At 42.0% G+C, this 21,587-nt stretch overlaps 2 protein-coding genes across 2 annotated transcripts in view; one reads left to right on the top strand and one right to left on the bottom strand.

Annotated features, from left to right (window-relative positions):
- The first annotated feature begins 1,043 nt into the window (after window positions 1–1,043).
- snx11 (sorting nexin 11) lies at window positions 1,044–11,486 on the top strand. Its single transcript, XM_061028684.1, has 7 exons — window positions 1,044–1,215; window positions 3,244–3,283; window positions 3,580–3,666; window positions 6,193–6,293; window positions 7,319–7,414; window positions 7,519–7,743; window positions 8,482–11,486. Exons 2-7 carry the CDS (start codon window positions 3,260–3,262, stop codon window positions 9,734–9,736), a joined length of 1,788 nt encoding a protein of 595 aa, XP_060884667.1. The 5' UTR covers window positions 1,044–1,215; window positions 3,244–3,259; the 3' UTR covers window positions 9,737–11,486.
- Window positions 11,487–11,950: 464 nt separating this feature from the next.
- The window catches only part of skap1 (src kinase associated phosphoprotein 1), a 43,137-nt gene continuing 33,500 nt past the window's right edge, over window positions 11,951–21,587 (bottom strand). Inside the window, exons 12-13 of the mRNA XM_061028685.1 lie at window positions 13,120–13,222; window positions 11,951–12,783 (exon numbers count right to left, since the gene is read on the bottom strand). Of these exons, the coding sequence (XP_060884668.1) occupies window positions 13,130–13,222 (93 nt within the window). The 3' untranslated portion in view covers window positions 11,951–12,783; window positions 13,120–13,129. The remainder of the gene's footprint in view (window positions 12,784–13,119; window positions 13,223–21,587) is intronic.

The raw sequence follows: 21,587 nt of genomic DNA, 5'->3' as shown, positions 1-21,587 counted from the left end.
ACACAAAAACAAGTTCATAAACTTCACATTCACTCTGGTATTCACAAGCACAAGTTGGTTTGTCAGTAGTGTTTTTGTATAGCATGCACACAAAGTATACAGGAGGTATGCTCCAATATTTGAAGATAAAACATCTTAATCTGAGGTGTTGCTGGGATATGTGGGCACCATGAAAATATTTTTAGATTGATGATATATTTGAATGTTAAGGTATTGTAATTTTTTTTTTTTTTTTTAGCATCTAAAAGGGTTTTTAATTTTTTCTTTATTTTCAGAGTTGTAGAATCATGTGGTTAGAGCGCGCGCCCCATGTATGGAGGCTTTGCTCCTCCAAGCGAGCAGCCCAGGTTCGAATCCCACCTGTGGCTCCTTTCCCGCACGTCATTCCTCCACTCTCGCTCTCTCCCTGATTTCTGAATCTATCCACTGTCCTATCTCTCCATTAAAGGCAAAAAAAAGCCCCAAAAATAAATCTTTAAAAAAAAACTATTGAATCATGTTAATTTATTGTAAATTAACCTTTACCATCACAATGTTTAATTAATCAGTCACTGCAAAATAATAACTGTATATATTCTTTCAGTCACCACAACTGTCTGTTTATTTATTTATTATTATCATTCATTCACTGAACAGCAATTGCTCTGGAACCTTTTTGCATCTTTCTCTCTCATATCACCACAAATATATTTTTGTTGTTTTTGTAAACGCTGCTGTTGAAGATTGCTGCTAACAAAGTTTCGTTGTGTCTTTGTATACAATGATAATAAAGATTCTATCTATCTGTTGTTATATATATATATATATATATCTATGTTATTTATTTTTTATTTACTCGTTTTTTAATCAGGAGAAAACATGTTGTGGTCTATTTTTAAAAATATACTTGTTTTTATTCTTTATTCTTCTTTGCATATATATATTTTTTTTTTAAAATAGCTTAAAAATTAAAAATTAAAATGTATAACAAATGTCAGTGATTTTTATTTTCCGCTCCGTAGTTTACTGAATGCCGCGCGCGCACTCCCGGAAGCAATGACGTCATGTCGTGCGGCGGTTGTGACTTGCGAAATGGGAGAAAGGAGGTGTCCGCGAAAACAAACCTCCGTGTTTGAGGATTTTGTACTTTCATAGAAGAGAAACCTCGACAAGCAGAAGAACACGGACACCAGAAGCTCTTATCCTTCACCAGGAGATAAAAGACACTCCGTGAAAGTAAGAAGTTACCGAGTTACTTCAGCTTGTTGTTAGCTAGCTGAGCTTTAGCCTGATTGTTTGTTATGATTCAGACAAAATAACTTCCGTTTAAACAGCTGTTATTAATTTATTAAGTTATTAATATAAATACTGATACCTGTGAATTGTTTGGGTATTTTAATGGTACTCAGATTGCCCTCTTTTTGTCAGATATTCGTGTAGTTTAATTGGACTACGTGCTGAAAATTAACTTAAAATTAATTAAAAGCTGTTTTAAACAATTAAATAATCTGATTCTGAATTATTTATCAAGGAAAAATACTCAATAACTTCTGGTTATAGGTTGTCAAATCGTCATTTGTCTTTATTTCATTGTTTTTTAAAGGCTGAAGTAGACTAAACAAAAACAGTTTGGACATTAAGTTTATCATCTGTGACAATTTATATTCAACAAATTAATTCAGAATCATCTCACCTCATGAGAGCAGAGAACTGTCATCATGATAATATCTGTCTCTCCATACTGTCATCTGTTCTGCACATGTTACATTTACAAATGCACTCAAGTTCACTTCATTTGTCTGTCTACTCGTCGTTATATTTTATAGTTTCTGCTTATAATATGTCTACACTCATGCACTTTAACTTATGTCAGTACTGTCCATTTACAACTCTGTTTGCACATTTATATTTAATCTTTCATATTTAAGACTAGTAATGCTTAGTTAAATCCTGGTTGTATATATTCACATTCTTAGTTTTGATATTTTCAGTGTTTATTTACTTTGTATTTAATATTATATTATGTTTAGATTTGCTAATATTGTGTTTTTTACTCTGTGTTTGATAACCTGCTGCTGTAACGCCACAATTTCCCAGTTTGGGATCAATAAAGTAATTCTATTATATTCTATTCTATTCTATTCTATTATTGGCCGGGTGTGCTGGTTGCTTATACACACACAAGGACAAAGAATTTTGACTTTCGTGAACTGTGCTCCCTATGTACAAAAAGTACAATATTAAATATCAACCATAAACACAAAATAAACAAAGACTAACATGTACAAGGCTAAATGAAACAATAGTGCAGTGGTGGGTAGTGCAAACATGCTGAGATAAACATGGTAATAAAATGTGTAATAATATTACAGATGGGTTAATTTGCATGAGGTAGAGAGAAATAATGGTTATCTGCAGCCCTAACAGGAATCTGCTTCTACTTAACTTTAGTTGTGTCTCTTATAGGGTTGTCAAGATACCATAATTTTAAACCTCAATGTGATTCTAGTACTAAACCAACGATATAAATACCTGTTTCAATACCAGGGCAACAATAATATAAGTCCTCTTAGGCACCCAATATTTGGTAATTTCTTGTTTTCAATCATTAAAAATTGCAGGGAAACTTCTGCACACTGTCTATACTGCACAAGAAAAAAAAAAGGCAATGTTTTGGTACCACAACGTTTCTGTGAGCAGCTGTTTGCCTGCAATTTTTGAAGGATAAATCCCTGTTTTACACACCTGGGTTATACATTTTAAGGATCCTGCGACTTAAAACACTTAAATTCAGGTCCTCAGAGATCCTAGAAACACGTTCAGATATTTTAATCCCAGAGCTATATGGCTGTGGTGTTATTGTGAACTGCACCATGGGTCAATTGTCTTTCATAACTGTCACCACAGCTTTGCAGCCGTATCGATTCTGCAACATATGCATCTATACGTGTATTTCCGAAGAGCACATGAAAAAATATTGCCAATTTGATTTTTTTTTTTTAGCACAGCCCCGTATCCGACCCCGCCCCACTGGAGGGGTGACTCCACGTGTTGCTTCCTGAAAAAGCTCTTAGAAGTCTAAATACTATTCTCCAGCTCTGAACGATAAAAAGAGAAATGTGAGTGGGAGTGACTCAGTTTATTTCTGCTGACCAGCTTCTTCTCTCTTGGTTGATGAGTCATCAGTTAAGATGAGCACAGTCAGGGCCTTTGATCCTGTTTTCATTGGATAACCTCCTCACTCATGTCTCCTCTTCCTGGCAGTGCATTACTCGATAGGATGATCAGGAATCAAGAAGAAGATGTAAGTGACCGTCATTAAACTCAATGATTAATATGAAATATGTACTTTGTCTCTTTTGTTGGTGAAACATCCTCTTTTTAAACTTCCACTCAATAACCAAAGAACAATACCTTTTTAGATAAGCGTATAAAAGCATTAGCAGAACTTAATCTTTATAAAGAGAAGGCTTGAGGAGTCATACCTAAATATGTTAAACGATGATTCTGGGAAACACAGAAAAATACTCACAATCATCACAGCAGGTTTTTAAATGTCTTCTTCTCTGGAGAAACTCTGACTTAGTTTCTGTCTTTCAGGAGTTTGTGGCAGTGCGGGTCCAAGATCCCCGCATTCAAAATGAAGGCTCGTGGAATTCATACGTGGATTATAAAATATTCCTACATGTGAGTATTGACGCTTATATATAGGGCTGGGAATCTTTGGGTGTCTCACGATTCGATTTCAATTCTTGGGGTCATGATTCGATTCAGAATTGATTTTCGATTCAGAACTATTCTGGATTCATCGATTCATGATTCAAAGTCTATTTATGAATGAGTACATACTTCAGGATCTACTCCAGTTATCTGTGAGACTGGCTGAACTTCTTGCTGCTCTTTTTAGCAGAAAGAGCTAGCCTTGGCACTTAGCAGCAACTGATTTTTTGGAAATTATGAATTGATTTTAAATCTTAGAAGAGAAGAATCTAAATTTTTACATAAATTTCCCACCTCTACTTATGTTACAATATTTTAAGGGCGGCTGTGGCTCAGTGGTAGAGTCGGGTAGGGCTGGGCGATATGGACCAAAAGTCATATCTTAATATTGTTGAGCTGAATGGCGATACCCGATATGTATCCTTATGTATTTTATTGACAGTCAGATGCAGAATGTCAACATGTACTGAACATGTATATGTGTCACACTCCAGAAATACATTTTGGTAATAGTTTGATTTACTTTATTTATCCAAGAAGTTTCAAAATGCAACAAAACCAAATGTCAACCAAAGGGACAGACAAGAGGAGCCAAGAATTAAAAACACAACTCCAAATGAAAATAAATACACACACATTAGAAACGCCTTACACACAAGTCTGAATCTAAATAGGCTCAAACTTCTACCACACCAAATTATTTTACAGCCTTGACAATTTCAGATCCACCAAAATGATCTTTAGAAGCTGCTGAGTCCGCAGCAGACAGATTCCTTACGTTGTGTGTTTGACAGGACTCGACGTTGTCTAGGCAGCGGCATGTGGCGAGGAATGCCGCATCAGCGACAACGCTCCCTGCCTCAGAGACAGATGTGTTGTGCCAATGTTGACTCATGAAATTGACTTACGTCATGTGACCTCACATGATCGCACATCATCCTTTTGTTTGTCGTCGACACGCTCACACACGAGGTTGGAAGTTAGAAATCAAGAGAGTTCAAATAAGCTCGTCTCACCTCGTGAAACACAAAGTACAGAAACCACAAACATGCAGAATGTTTAGTTATTTCAACGCTCGTCTTCAACATTCAACCTTTTCTTAAACACTGGGTGGGTAGACTTTAGTGGTTTCTTAAAGCTCCTGAAAAGACTCATGAACACGTCTCTTTGTGTACTCTGTGAGGCTACAACCGAGAGTCACATTCTCTGTTTATTCAGTAAATAAAACAGGTAAATCTGACTTACATGATAATCTCCTAAAGTTTGAGACGATGTCTTTTTGCAGTTAATTATCATATATGACCAAAAAAAAGGATCCAATACTCAAATTTAAATATCTGTTCTGCAGCTCGTTGGTCATTGGTCGATTGAAACGGGGGGGTTATGTTGTAATTTTAATCCTCTGATGGAATTTGTTTTTCTGCTTCAATGCTATGGGAACAAACGCTGCCTGTAATTGATTATGTGCTGTAAGAGGGAAGCTTATTCTACACACACATCTGCGTACTGTGTGACACATCGCTGTAACAAATCAGACATGTGATAATGTGTTTGGTTCTACCATGAACCATCGTTAGCAGTTCCACAGCTGGAGCTCGAGTCTCACCTGTAACCTGTTAGGTATTTCTTAAGCGCTACCATCAACGGCTATCGGTGTGAGGGATCTTTTGTAAGTTTTAGTTTCTTATAGGGCGGGGTGATATGACTTTAAAAATGTTATCCTGATAAAAAAAAAATTCATATCAGTGTATATCGATAAATGTCAAATCATTCTTTCTTCCATATTTAGATGCTGATTTTTGCTCCTGAGTGAAAAAGTTGCAGAAACCAGATGGTTAATAGTGGTTTATTCTTTCTTGTCAGAACATGTCAAGCTAGACTTGAACAGAGGAACATTTCACAATCAAAAGCTCAGTTCACTGTGCTGGAAAAGGCAGAGAGAAAAGTTATATTGTGATAATTATCGTTGTCGTTTTATCGTCCGGTCCTAGTTTCTTAATGTTCAAAAGTGTATTCGTTCTCAGAGCTTGGCCCTTAATCTGTTAGTTCCTTCTTAAAATGTATATCTTTAAAAACAGATCACAAATATTTAGTTTCATGTTTAACAAAGGCCGGTACTTTCTTTAAACCGCTGCCGTTTATTTTTAAGTATTAAACAAGAGGAAATAACACTTTTTGGGGGACTATTTTCAGCTGCAGATTCATCTGAATATCCACAAGTTAAAGGAAGAATGTGCGACATGTTACACATAAATCCAGCAGAACTCAAGTCTCTCCTGTGTAAATGTGTCTCTGAGTCATGACTGTCTACAACGAGTGAGAAGCTCGAGTCCCGCTGGCTGTGTTGTTGTCAGAGCCGTGTTTACATGGACGGGACGGCCTATCTGTTGACGTAAAGGAAGACAAATATTGCCTGAGTTTCTACACTGCCTCACATGTTGCTCTTTATGATCTAGTACTTTGACTCTAACACATGTTTGTTTTAATCTGCAGACCAACAGTAAAGCCTTCACAGCTAAGACGTCCTGTGTGCGTCGGCGGTACAGCGAGTTCTCGTGGCTCAGGAAGAAGCTCCAGAAGAACACTGGTTTGGTGTAAGTTGTTGTGAAGTGTGTAAAGCTAGTCCTGTTTTTGTATTTGGTGGTGTAGTGACTGAAAAGGCAAAATGTTCCAGCATGAATTTATTTGTTGCTTTTAAAGCTACACTGCGGCTCGGATGACTGCATATCATGTGGAGGAGGTCGCTCACAGACACATTGTTGTTAAGCATTATCTCTCTGAATCTGTAAGTTTCCTGAAGCGCTACGGGGGAATTTTTTGCATCTTCAACATCATTGTTTGAATTCCCTGTACTGTTCTGATTAGATCCAAATGTTTCCACTGTCCTTCAGGCTGCTGCTTTCAGTAACAAAAAAAAAAAAAACACACAAAGGAACAACTGTGCACTTTTAAACATCGTGGAGCATTTAGCAGCTAAGGAGAGTTCAACAGGTGGTCGACGACACAACTCATACAGGAATGATCATGTGGCTCTGAAACTGCTGGATGAATGAATAGAAAACTGTTTGCTCTTACCTTTGCCATTTCAAAATTGTTTGTCATTTATTCCCTTATGTAGACAAAAATGAATTACTAATACTAGAAAGCAGGTTTGTTTTGTGAAAACAACCCCAGAAAAATCTGTTAAATCCCACATATTCAAAAAAGCTTCTTCTACATCTCCTTTGGGACATTAGGCATTTTTGGACCGCAGGAACTTTTTTTTTTTATAGTTTTAGGAACTGTTGGAACCCTCCCCATTTTTTTTTTGATTATGCACTGCAGGAACTGTGAACTATTTTAGTTCCTTGAACCGCGTTTAGAGGAACCTTTTTAGCTTAAACAGTCCCCATGGTGGTGCGGATGCAGACAGAAAACAGTCCCCATGGTGTGAAGTTCTCAGGGATAGTTCCTCTTCAAAAAGTCCCCAGAACTGTTTGGTCTGAAAACACCTCTTGTGGTTTTAGTGAAGTTATTATAAACACTAATGTTCCTGCCTATTTCACTTCCATGCACACACCACTTCTGTTTCGTTTAAATTTAAGTTTAATATATTTTCTGTTTGACTTCATCCTTCCAGGCCGGTCCCAGACCTTCCAGGGAAGTCTTTCTTCTCCTTCAGTAACGAGGACTTCTTAGAGGGGAGGCGAAAAGGACTTCAGGTCTTCTTGGACAAGTCAGTTCTTGTTTTTTTTTGTTTAAAACATGTACAATGCAAGATACCTGCAAACTGTAATTTCCTGAAAACACACATTGACACCATGTTTTTGTTTTGTATAGAGTGGTGAACATGACGGTGTGTCTGTCAGACAGCCAGCTCCACCTCTTCCTGCAGACCCAGCTGCCGGTCGGTCACATCCAGGACTGCGTGCAGGGACACACTCCCTACTCCGTGACCGACGCCATCCTCACATACGCCTCGTCCAATCGGGGTTTAGCTCAGGCTCAGGAGGAGGATTCCATCAAGGAGCCGAGTATGACTGTTTCATACGAGTCCATGGAGAGGTAAGTAGGAAGTGAACTATTGGCGCAGACGTAGTGATGTGGAAGTGACCTTTCACCTTCAGTATAGTGTTTGTATTCAGGTTGACTGTAGATAAGACGGCTGAATCTGGCAGGCTGCCAAGTCGGATGTTTATCCTCGAGAGAAGAACAAACCCTTTAACATGACTTATTTATTCTATTTAACATTACTATAAAAACAGATTTCTAAAGGCACAAAAAGCCCCCCCCAAAAAAAAAAAAATATGGCGGAGGCGGAGCTTATGACTGATACTGCATCCCAGCGCTTAATCTTTTGGCTTCACTTGAGGCCAGGTGTTGCGCTGTCCATTCTTTATACAGTCTATGATGAAGAATGGAAACATCCAGCCTGGCTCTGTCAAGAAATGATCTAACTCAGACCCTTTGAACCCACAACAACAACAACAACAACAGCAACAGCATGCTGATTTTAATCCTTTAAACTTCCTTGTTTAAAGAGATTAAACAAACAAGATATAAAGGGTTAATTATTAAGCTCTGTGTGTGCTGGTATGTGGGTTTTCTTAAGGCTGAACAAAATCAGGAAAGCTGTTCTTTATTGTATGCTAAGGCTAAGCTAACTATTAACTGTCTTTAGCTTTACATGTTATATTTCTCATCCAACTCTCAGTGAGAAAGTGGAAGTTGAACTTTTCTTTCCTGAAGCTCTCCAGAAAGTTTTGAAGTCAAAGTAAACATTTTCTCTTTCCTTCTTTTCAGCCCAGCTCCTCATCAACCTCTCCCTCAAACTACAGACAGCTTCAGCCCTCAGCTCCTCTCATGCAGCGAGTCCGACCCTCTTAAAGGTTTACTGGAGCCCTGCAGTAAGGACACAGCCGAGCTGCCGCTCAAGGACAAATCCTCTATAAGAGTCATTCAGAAGAACAACCACTTAGAGGCTGTCGTTGACGACTGCAACCCGGAAGAGGCGAGCTTTTTTGTGGGTGACAGCCCGCACGAGGGCCTCAGCGTTTCAGATCAGGACCAGCCGAGGAGCTTTCCGATTCAGACACCAGTGGAGGTGCACTCGCCCATGGAAGATGAGGGCGTTGTGACGTTACATACGGAGGAAGAGGCGGATCATTGTCCAGTCACAGATGAGAAAGCAGATCAGTCAGAAAGTCCGTTTGAGGAAGATATAGTGACCTCCGAGCCAGAAAAATGTGTAAATTCTGAAGCAGTTTTAGATTTTAAGGTCTGTGATGTTGGATCTCAGGAGGGCGTTCAGGAAGATCAGGTTTTAGAAAATCATGTAATCTCTGAGGATCATGGTGTTGAGTCTGTTGGTGGCATTGAGCTTCAAGTTGCTGATGAGATCTGTCAGGAGGAGTTAAAGAGCTCTGACGGACAGAAAGACCAAGACGACGACAACAGTGAAGAACAAGAGCAGCAAGAGGAGACGCCACTCGAGCCAGAAGTCCTCAAAGATACTCCCAATGAGCACAGTGTACAAAATGTGGACGACAATGCTGAACAAACGGACCAAGAGAAAGCCGGACAGGAGGTGGATTTGGTCGGGACCAAAGAGGAGAGCGACGAGGAAAGCTGCTCTCTGCCGTCCTCCAACGGGAGCATCATCAAGGTCAGCGACGAGGAAAGCGTCTGTGATGAAACCGAGGACTCGGCGCAGGAAGCGAACGGCTTCATGAAAGCGTTACCCGAGGACAACACAAACTGGTCAGAAGACGAGCCCTCTAGTGGACACATTTTGGACCTGCACCTGAGCAGAAGCTCTGTGGAAAAAGAGGACATTTCCACCCGAGAACTGCAATACACAACTGACATTAGTGACTTAAGTAAATCTCTAGATCTTAACTCAGCTGTGACTGGAGGAGATTTGACTGAACACAGTGACTTCAGCGTCATAGAGACGAGCTGCTCGCCTGTCTTAGCGGATGGTAAATGTGCAGAGCAGGAAGACCTGGATGTGTCAGAGGAGGCTCATGAGGTGGAGGTGCATCAGATAAACAGCTGAGTGTACACTCCACACACGATCACTAGCACACGAACAAACAGCATTCTAATATCTGTGAACATGCATCATTATAAACCGTCTTCACAATGTGAATCCTGTCTGTCAGACATACTACACTTTAAGAGAGCGTCACATAATACCTACACTGTGCTGTCATGCATGAACTCTTTTTCATAGTTTATATTTAATTTGAAAACCCACATCCTCATTTAACCTCAGGTACACTAAACACTGACACTGTTTCTTCCTCTACCTGGCTTCTCTTCTGGAGGGTGGGATTGTTTTTTTTTACTTTGTGAAAGAGAGTTTGGACTTCTGACAGGATGTTAATCAAATAAGGCTGAATCTGATATTAAATAAAACAGTTTTAACGCACATCATTTTGAAAAAACACTCTTAATAGGCGCTAAAACATTTAAGACAAATTCAGACAAGATGAACAATTGAATCCAAAGTCGCAGTCAACAGATAAAAAGTCGTGGAGTAAAACTACAACCTGAGTCCAGAGGCGGCAGAACATTTGTCCGAGTTTCTCCGGGTTAGCTGCTGGAGTTTAATTTATGAACCTTAAGACAAATCAGTTTGATATCTTCTAAATTAAGAGCTCAAGGACACAGAGAAAAGAGGGAACTGCATATTTTAAATAAGCTTCATTTTTAAATAGAAAGTCAAAAACTCGTCCACTGAAACTCTAAAGTCTGCAGATTAATCTGAGTAATGTCTTCACAGCCAGCAGGACAGGAGAGACTTTACAGCAGACAAAACGCTTTCAGGTTACACACCAACATGTGAGACATTCTTTAAGAAAGGAAAGTTACATGTGGCTTTTCACACACTGGGTTACTTATTGTGAAACCTGCATTAATCGCGGTTTGACTCAAGTCGACCAATGAGTCCAGCGGAGTCCTGATGGTGACATTTGAACACTGATAAAAGTCACAACTTCAGAACGACTTTAGAAGATGTTCGTGATCAGAAACAACGTGTTTATGTTGAAACAAATATGCGGCAGAGTTCATTGTTTGAAGGCGTCAGAGAGCGGAAAGAAGAAAGCCCAACAAAGACGAATAAAAACAAGCCGAATATAATTTATAAAGTGGCAACAAAAGAATTGAGCATCAATTTAAATACTAACTCGGTCACTCTGCGTTCTCTGTGAAATCGATAAAGACGCTTCTTTAGTCTTCTGATCTGATCATGATGTGAATTCTTGATATTTCTGTTACAACAACCACTCAAAAATCTCATCCACATGGTTTACACTCGGCCTGATCACTGCGGTGATGAAGCGTCTTTTACAGGTTATTTATTTCATGTCTTGTGTTTCTGTTGCATCTCATTTAGTCTGTAGTTTTACTGCCTACATCGACAGCCTTCACTCAGTTCAGTGTGACACTATTTTAAGCTTCCTGATGTTTTCGACCACAGCGTTGTTTTCACACCTCAAACTGACCGCAGCTCGATCATTCTGTTGCGTTTAAAAAGGGACCCAGAGTTTGACGAGCGTCGTCCTGTGTGACGTCGGGTATGTGGGGATCTAGCAGGTGGATTGCAGAGCGCTGGGTTTGCTTTCTTTCTACACTGTACATGAGTCGTTTATTGTTTTAATTGTATTCAGATGTGAGCCTCCTTCTGTGGAGACTTTTATTTTTTAACATGGATCTACAAGGGCAGAGATAACAACCTGAGTGTCCATGTAAACACAAACTATGATGCTATTTTATGTCAAATAAAGAGTTTTCTCTTTTAACATGCATCAGTTGACCTTTTATTTCTACATGTGTTACTAATCACGAGACGAGATACTGGAGCGATGCTGCCACCTAGTGGCTACAAAAGGAATCACGACTTTAATGCCCAAACACTAAATGAAGAAGAAGATTTACTTTACTTAAATAATCATGTGAGGGGAAATTCTATTTTACACTCTGTTGTTGAGCAGGCTACACACACAGGCTGAAACACACACACACACAAATGGAGAGATGTCAGAGTGAGGGGGGGGGGCTACACACAGTGAGCTCTCCTGAGCTGGTGCAGGTTTGGTGCTTTGCTCAATGGCACCTTGGCAGTGCTGAGGAAGTGAACTGGCATCTCTCCAGCTACTAGTCCAATTTCCAGACTTGGTCCGCACCGGCGACCCTCCAGTACCCAACCTGAGTCCCTTCAGACTGGACTACTGTCGCCCACAATGTCAGAAACAATGAAGGCCACTTCAGTGTAGAGGATTTTTATGCTCTCATTCAATTACAGTTTAGTTTGAAATATACATATTGTACAGAAAATGTTTTATTTTATTTTAGGATGTATGTCAGTTATAAAAAAACATCTTTACATTTTGCTCATTAAAAAAAAAAAAAAGTGTCAAAGGTTATGTTCAAAATGATCATTTAGTCAAACTGCTGCAGCCAGTGATTATCCTGTTGGGTTCATTTTCCAGGAAATATTTGTCTTTAAATATTTAAAGATATTTTGGTGCCATTATTTGATATGACAGCTGAAGAGAGACAGGAAGTGTCGGGTGGAGAGAGAGAGAGGGGGGACGACATGCAGCAAAGGGCCGAGGTCAGATTGGAACCAACGGGCGCTGTGATGAGGACCGAAGCCTCTGTACACGAGGCACGCGGCCTAACAGCTAGGCCACCCGGTGCTCCAATTTTTAAAATATTAAAAACAGGAGAAACTCATCGACTGAACAGTTTGTTAAAGATGTTATCTTCAAATGACAACACTCAATTTTGTCCTATTTGAAGTAAAAAAAATTATCAATACATATTTACAGAAAACAGAAACAAGCTGCAAGTCTTTTTTTTTCTTAATTCAGAAATGACATTAGAAGAATGAAAAAAAACAAAAACGGTTGCAGTTTAATTTTCTGTCAGAAGAAAATCAATTAATTTGAATCTCCTTAAATTAAAAGAAGAATTCCTCCTGTGGTAAACCTACATGGCATCCTTTAAAGAGTAATTCCACTTTGTAAAAAAAAAAAAAAAAGGATCTGACAGGCCTTTGTGTGAAAGTCATCGCTGGTTGTGTCGGCAGCAGCCCTGTAAAAAAAAAAAAAGAGTCAGAGAGAGAGGAGCATTAATTATTCAGAACTCAGCTTCGCCTATCTAACTGTATCAGCGAATCATTTTCTTAAATAGGACAACTGACGGCGTAATCATGCTTTTGTTGCACACATTCATCCTCACCCATTGCCCATTGCGGCGTTCAGATTGCTTAACGCAGTACTTCTTCCAGCCAGCAGATGCCATAAACGGCAGGTCAACGACTGAATCCTACCTCAATGGCGCTCTGGATGAGCACCAGGGGGACCGTTTCTGTGTATTAGGGCCACAGTAATGGTCCATAATGCTGATGATAAGAGAGTGCCTCTGTACCTGTTGGAGCTCACAGGATGTAGGCCGGGTGCAGGAAGTCTTTGGGGACGATGCCCATGGTGCCATTGAGCTCACCGACCCACCAGCCGTGAATGTTGTACTCCTGGAAAAACCCAAAATGAAGGAATAAAACAACCCCGGACGTTCACAGGACGAGCACAACAAGCAGAATTCAGCACCAGTCTGACATTTTTATTTGATTTGAGTGTCTGTTAAAACAACCATTCTGATGATTTGAGCTGCAATTACACGCGGCCCCGACTCCCCCTTTCAACGCCTGCTGTAATAATATGGTTAAAGAATAAACATGTACCGTTAGGCGAGGGAAATCTAAAAGAGTCTCCATCCCACCCACAGAAGCAGCCATGAAGATTATGAGTGTGGGGGGTCGGGGAGCTGCAGCCTCCAGGATTTACAAAAACCGGTAAACAAGACTATTGAGACACCACAATAATAACCACAAAACAACAGCTGTTTGTCCTCACACTCGTTATAGAGAGAAGGAAACAGGAAGAGAGGCATTAGAAGAAAGAAAATCATAATAATCATAACTTCAGGTGGTCATCTGGAGAGAGAAAATAAACTCATATACAGATTATATGATGTGGTTTTTTTTTAAAGAAGATGGTGAAACTAAATCAGCAAATTTGGTAGATGAGTTTTTTTTTTAATCCTGGAGGATATCTGCTGTCATTTTTAAGACTAAACGATCCATTTAAAATGATTTGAATAATGTCAGAGGAGGAAGAGGAGCACGCTGGCTCGAAGCGTCACTTGTCAGTAAATCCTTCAAACGGGAGATCCTTGGTGTTTGGATCTTGTTCTCTTGTCTTCACCTCTTTGTGTTTTTGGATCCAGAACCCGCTGAGGTGTGTGCGTGTCTTTTTTCATTACTCAATAATGTTAATAAAGAAAAATAAATCAAGATGCTTCTGTGCTTTAAAAAATAAATTCACATGTGAGTGTAGAGAAATTCATAAAATCAATTAATTCAAATTAAAGTGTATTCTTTTATGTTTTAAATCTTTTTTTTAAACCTGCAATATGAAATAAAAATGAACATTTTGAACTTGTTGTTTACAGACAAGAAGAAAAAAAGGATTTGTGGGCTTCAATAGAGGAAAATATTTTACAGAAAAATAATTTAGCTGCAGCTTATTTTAGCCTCAAATTTGACTTTAAAGATAAAAATCTTTTAACTAGAAGCTTCACATGAGGTTCAAATGTGTTGGCCAATCAGTGACCGTTACTTTAAGTTGTTTTGTTAAATTTAAATGTGTGTTTACCTTCTGAAAGATTTGACTTGATAAATGATTTATGAAAGCTGGATGTTTCTGTAAAAAGTTAAATTATGTGGTAGAGTCTCACTGATTGATTTAATTATGTCTTATTGTCTCTGATGTCGGTTGTATTTATGTGGTGATGTGGATATTCTGAGTGACTCTGCATATCTTCCTGCTGATGATTGAAAGTCTTCTAATTAGACTAAACGTCCCACACCTGAGCACACACAGCAGGTGGAGCCAGGGGCGCCGTGAGGGGGGAGAACAGTAAGGGCGATTCTAAACTGACAGGTCCATTTGTTATTATTTATTCACATTAATAATAAACTGATTGCCATAAGAGAAGACTTTCTTCACACTGTGATCGTAACAATAACTCTCTTTGCATTTCTTTAAGTAACGTTCAGACTCGGTGTCGCTGCTGCTGGGGGCCCAAAGATCTCATCATGGGGCCCAGAGTTTCCAGGGGGGAGCGTTGTCTTCTTAAGAGCGAGGTGGGGGAATAGTTTGAGAGCACACTCGACAAAAGAGGGACCTGAAACGTTGTGATTTTTAAAAATAAATCGGTGTGCAGGATTATTTCTTTACAGGTGACGGTTTGTTGTCCTACTTCATGAGATAGTTGGATGTCCAAACTCCTTAAAAAGCTTTAAAGTGTGAAATTTAACGGATATGAAAACTATTTTATTAAATTGAAATAGTCCTCATCGGATTTTAATCAAATGTATAAAAACCTGAATCCATTCTTGATTCAAAGTGCCAATATTTGACTTTTAAAAAAATGTAGATGATTAATATTTACTATGTGGATCTAAAACGTCGGTCCTTTTCAAATACTCAAATATTTTGTTTGTTTAAAAGCATTTGAGCTGCTTGTTGCTCATGAACGACCAGATGACGACGTGATCGCAGCAGTTGGTTGCTTTAACTCGATCTTTAGTCGATCAATATTCGGCCGGAGAGACCAGCAGAGGAGACGCCAGCCGGCCGTCATTTTTCTGCCTCTCCTGCTGAACTCTGGCAGATTGAGATCGACTGTGTGAACTGTTTGTGTCCGCACAGACGAGAGGAAACATTCACCGTCGCACAAGCACACACTCCATACAAACATGTATTTAAATGTTATATGTGCATGAAAGTTTGGAGATTTTTCCTTTCATTTCTTCAGATTTCCTCACATTGGATCGCTCGCTCTTCCAGCTTCTTAGTTGTTAAAACACTCGAACACTGTTTTGACAAGATGAATCACATTTTGTCAAAAGGTTCCCCTTATCATCCGGACCTGACACCTCTCTCAATCTGCCGGGATGAGGCCTGCGGCTAATGAGCGGGCGTTTGGACAGCGAGGATGAATGGATTGCTTAGAAAGTGATAAAGCACGAGACTCAAGTGTTCTTACGGCCCAAACAGGTACCCACAAGAGGCTGATCGTCCATCCAGGCCTCATCGCTTTTCCTCAACGAACCCCTCTGACAGCTCGGACTGGGGAGTCTCAGTACGCTTTAGGCTCTCTGACAAAACTCTGAGCGGCAGTTACAGTGTGTGTTTGAGCTCATAACAAAGGGTCCGAAATGGCCTTTTTATGCTCCCCATAAGACTGCGGGCGGGAAAAGCCCGGTTGCGGCGAGCTGGCTCTGGTTCCCCCATGAACTGAGGAGGAGAGGGGAGACAGACGGACGGGGGGGGGGGGGGGGCATCGTAGAGAGAGGGAGCAGGACAGTTTTTCTCTCCCTTGGGGGGGGAGGGGGGGGGGGCGTCGCAGCAGCACTATTCCAACCAACCGTAGTGACAGAGAGTTTTATTTATCTCCGCGGCCCATCTGTGCAGTCGGTCTCAAATTCTCTCCCCGAGAAAAGGTCTTTTGGATTATCAGCGCCGCCATTTTAATACGACTGCTACATCACAGAGCGGTGCGCCCAATGGCGGTTGGGAAGTCTGTCAGGCGTGCAGAGTCCATCTTCCTCATACTTGAGAACGGGTTCACCCAGAGTACACCTGCTGTAATAGGGACATTCCAAAGAGGGCGGGGAAGAGTAAATTATCCAAATGACAAAAATCTACTCTGAACTCCTCGATGTCCTCGTCCTTCTGTTTGTGATTTTTTTTTTTTTTTGTCTCAGAGGGTTGATTTGTTGTCCTGTGATTCTGAAATGTTAAGTTTGGTGCAAAGCGGAGGCTCATTGTGGCGCCGTGACTGAGAGGACGAGTTGTTTTATTATTCATCTGAAGAAGAAGAAGACGCTCTGGGGGGGGGGACTTCTGCAGAATGTCTCGTTTTTTGTCTCATTAACACGATGCACCAGGTGACGAGATGTTAAGAGCGTTTTGTTTGCTGCAACCTGATCAAATCGACTGTGTGTGGGAGCAGAGGGGGGGTGGGGGGTGGGGGGTGATGGGGGGGTGGGGGGGTGTAAACAGCGCCGTGTCGTGGCGGCTGCGGCACGGTGACTCGCTGACCTCCCGGTGACTCCTTCGCTGAGAGAGCGTGGGGCAGGGGGGGCTGGCACTGTAGAGTGGGTTGCCATGACAACACCTGCAGTGTTACCGGGCGTGATCGTTTATTTACCACTCAGGGGGCTGGCTAATGGTGGCATTCTGATAGGCCCCCATCGCTCATGTTCCCCCCCCCTCCCTCCCCCCCCCCTCTCCCCCCGCTCCCCCCCCCCCGACCAACCGGAGGACGGATTGACAGCTAACCGAGCCTGAAGCGAGGAGAAGAAGGTGAGTCGAGGTTGTGTGTTTTTGTTGCTGGAGAAAGACAACGAGGTTTGAGAAATCGAGGGGGGGGGGGGGGGGGGGGAGAAAAACGACATCCGCCATCACGCGACAAAACACAGCTCTAATATCCCTCTCTCGCTTAAAAACACAACGCAACCTTCTCGGGTTAGGAAATTCTGCAGAGATTCTGACCCATTCCCGTTTTCCTCTCTCATCTTCCAAACACACAAACACACCTCCAGATGTAAAACACACACACACACACACACACACACACACACACACACACACACACACACACACACACACAATCCCAAATGCATACAAACTAGGGGGAGTGCTAATAAGCCTGACACATGAGGCATCTTTCCTCGGCCACCAGCTGACTGAGGCAGGCCTTGGGCGTGATGGAGCGCAGGAAGTCTCTCATTGCCCTGCCGCTGAACCCGCCGCCTGGGTGTTACAATCTCTCCCTCCCTCCCCATCTCCAACCCCCTCCCTCTCTTTTTCCTCCTTTTCCTCTCTTTCCACTTGCATCCTCTCTTGTTTCTTCCTCCTTCCTCCACACACACTCCTCAGACTCTCTGCAGATCTCAAGTGGTCCCTCTAACAAAGAAACACGGACACACCACCAGTGTGATCTGTAACCTGCGATCAGGTTAGCAAACCTCTTCTCACTGCTAACAAATTCCTGTTAATACCTGAAACTGTAGGGGAAGGTGGGGGGTGCTTATTTTGGGGGGATTTTGTGCCAAAAGGAATCTCGTCCAATCCATCCACAGATATGGATGATAACCCCGCACGACCCGGGATGGAAACGGCTACTTAGTGTCCGTTTTTTTCCAAAGTGGGCTTTTAATTAAATCAGTGAATTGGCTTCAAATTGGAAACATGACAGAGCATGAGAACGTTTGAGAATATCTCAGGGACGATGAGATTTAATAAAAAAGAAAGACCCAACTCGCTCCCTTTCTAATGCACCGCCGGGGATTACAGATAGCTCCTTAACTTAATAGCAATTTAAAGTGGATTTGTGTATGCCACTGAGTGTCTGTAATGATGGCTGTTTACGCCGCCCCTCATTTGTAATAATTAAGCAGAATGGATTGGGGGGGGGGGGTTGCTCGGACGCGGTTCTGGGCTATTGGCTCGGGCTGAATAATGACCTACTGTAGTTGACCGGGGGATGACCGCTGCCTCCTGCATGACCCCGAACCCCAGACTCACCCCCTGCTACTCTGTGTGGTAAATAGGATGTCTTGCCTGTCTATAGCGTCTTGGTGTCTATGGCCACAAAAGCAGCCAGGGGTCTTTAAAGGGGTATGTGACAGAGAAAAGGAGAAAGTAGAGAGGGGGGGGGGGGGGGGGGGGGGGGCGAGTTCACACAAAAGAATAAAGGGATCCACGCTCTTTGTCTCCCCTTGCTTGACTTTTCCCATCTGATTGTTTGTCCACTTTTCCTTTTCTTTCAGTCGCTGACCTGTGGGCGGCGGGCCGAACCATCTCGTTAAAACAGAGAAGAAGCCAAAAAAAAAAAAAAAAAAAAGAGCATCACAGGTAGAAAACAAGCGGACGTTAAACACAACATTTAAACGTTTAAAAATTCCTTCTTTCTATTTTTATGTCATTACCTATTCTTTTACGAGGCCGTAAATCCATAACGCTGTAAATCAGTTTTTTAGTGTTTGTGTAAGTTCAAATAAAATCTGCCCTCCACCACAAGGTGTCAGTGGTGTCCACGTTCTTACTGTCAAGTCTCATAACACGCTGAACGCTTCCACCAAATGTGATGTGACGCTCTGCTTTTTTGGAGAAGCGTGGGATTGGTTGGCTCGTCTCCCTCTCTCTCTGGGTTTTGGTTGGATGGGCGGATGGAGAAGGAGAAGTGAGCGGGGCGGTGGAGAGAAAGACGAAGAGGTGGCAGCAGCAGCAGCAGCGGCGGCTGCAGCGCTTGCCAGAGTTTTAAGGACCCTGGACGGGGTTTGTGCCATAAATCTCTTCCCACTCCATCCCGCCGTTCTCCATGAGTGCCCGTGGGAATACAGGAATGTGACAGCTGACCTGTAGAGCCCGGGTCTTTTGATTGGGGATTCATAAATTAGAGGGGCAAGAATGCAGGACAACCTTCTGGCGTTGTGTGGGGATTATGGCCCGGCATTACACGTGTCAGGAGGAAGTGAAACAATCGCTTTAAGCCCTGTGATGAATTAACCCCAGTAATGCAACAACACTGTAAAAACCCTGTGACAGATATCTGGATGCATGACTCAGGATATGATGAACTGAAAAGATCGAGTTAATAAAATCTCAGAGTGATTCTGCACAAAAAAAAAAAAAAAAAACACAGAGCTCTCCTGTATTTGTCAGCACACACACACACTGAGGTGTCAGGGCACGGGCCATAATGCGCATTAGAAAAAATGCAAGCTCTCAGAAATGAAATGCCAGCGCCCAAAAAAAAAAAAAAACTCCAGAGATGGATTTCACGGCGTGTTCGTACCTCGTGTATCAGCGGCGTCGAGCTCTGCGGAAAGCAAGTTAGGCACCGCTGAAACGGGGCGACAGAGGCGCACTAGCAGATTAATTCCCTCGAACTAATGGGATTCATATGAGTTGTGAGGCCTTTAATTTATTTACTTTGTCACAGATATTCACACACACACGCACACACACATGGGGGAGGGGGGAAAAAAAAACACAAATACAGTAAAACTGCCCCCACTTTACTGTAAGTGAGAGATCAATAATGATGGATGAGAGCCTTTTATACAATCGGCATGTTCTCCTCAGTTCACAGCCATATGACACCGCGCCTGTGGCTATCCCATTCTGCACTTCAGCAGTCAATCACATCGCAGCTTTAAAAATAACAGTTTGTTAGCACCATTGATTTAGCACTTAGAGCGTGTCCTTATTACCTTGTAATTATGGTCAGTGTTGACATAACAGCAGAGACAACCAGGCCTCCCACCCTCCGAGAGAATTTATGGGCCCTGGTTTTATTACGGCCATTTCATGTGTCTGGGTCCCCCCAGTTTAAGCGACAGACTTGAGTTCTAGCCAAGGGCCCGTATTTCACTCATCGAGGTCAGGGTTTCTCAGGAATCCCCCCCCCCCTCCTGTAAACGTAGAAAAGACGCAGGGGAAGCCCTCCCAAAGGGCTCATTAAAATAAAGAGCAGATTATAGGCAATAATCCAAATAATGCCGTTCAGGAGGAGGAGTGTGACGCAAAACCAAACTCGCTCGGAAGCCGTCCGGAGATCACCTCTAAATAATTTACAACCAAGACCCCTGGCTTTGAATCCATTAGAGGACAGTTAGGATCCTCTCAGGCTGGTCTGTCACCGTGTTATGACTTTAACCCACAGCTTGACAAAACAAGAGTAATCTGTGTTATTAAGATCGCAAGATACTTCAACCAAGTCCCGGCTTCCAAACTGGGCTTAGTCTGCTTTTTAAAGATGTTCGGGGTGAGGCAGTAACCCGATCCATACAGTGAGAAGTGATACAGCAGGCAGGGCCGAGGCGGATCTGTAGCTCAGAGCCAGGTCCCCCTTTTGTTTCCTCAAGTACGCTGCCTTTTGTCATCCTTGCGTGAAAAATGAACATGGCTGTTTTGACATTTCCCCCCTATCAACCAGCACACACAGACAAGAGGAGGCTGGCATCTCATCAATCTGCCCCTGCCAACACAAGCTCAATTAAAAGTCCATCTTGTGTGAAGAGCATATTTCACCTGTGCTTTATCTGCTCTCTCTTCTTTTTTTTTAATCGTCTTTGTCTAAAGCTAAAAAACTTCCTTTTCTTTATGAACTGCAGCGAGGACATTAACTGTTCCTGCACTACAACCTCATATTACAAATAATTAAAATTCAGAGGCTCCAGCTGCTGATTAAAGATGCAAGAAATCATGATGTTGAACACATCATTTCTCAATCCTTAGCACATAATTACTTAGAAAACAGCTGAATATACGTCTCTCCCTCTCTCTCTCTCTCTCTCTCTCTCTCTCTCCCTCTCTCTCTCTCTGCTCTTCAGATAATTTAGCCTAAACACAGAACATGATGATTCAATTTCAAAACCGTCCAATAGCAGCAGTCGGGGGGGGGAACAAGTCCCCGAACGCTGCAGAGTGAAAGTGCCCCAAAATTACAAGCCATTGATTTCCAGTAGGGTGGCGTTTCACTGGTGGATACTCTGCATGTAGCTCCACGACGACCATAAAACACGAGGAAATAGATTGAGGAGGGGGGAAAAAAAGAGCTGAGATGCAGGATGTGCTTCACCTGCAGTTTGTGTCAAACAGGAAGGAAGAGCCTCGCATGGCTGCCTGCTCAATTAACCCCTGTGATAGAGGCGCCGTAATGAACAACAGCACCATTAACGCAGCGCCCCCGAATGGCACTTCACCCTAGTGGCCCCCCGGAAAAAAAAAAAAAAAAAAAAGACAATGCCCCATGTTGGT

This window comes from Labrus mixtus, chromosome 21 (genome assembly GCF_963584025.1).
Source record: "Labrus mixtus chromosome 21, fLabMix1.1, whole genome shotgun sequence".
NCBI classification, from domain to species: Eukaryota; Metazoa; Chordata; class Actinopteri; order Labriformes; family Labridae; genus Labrus; species Labrus mixtus.
The sequence above is the reverse complement of the archived record's forward strand: the minus strand, read 5'-3'. Positions and strand labels throughout refer to the sequence as shown.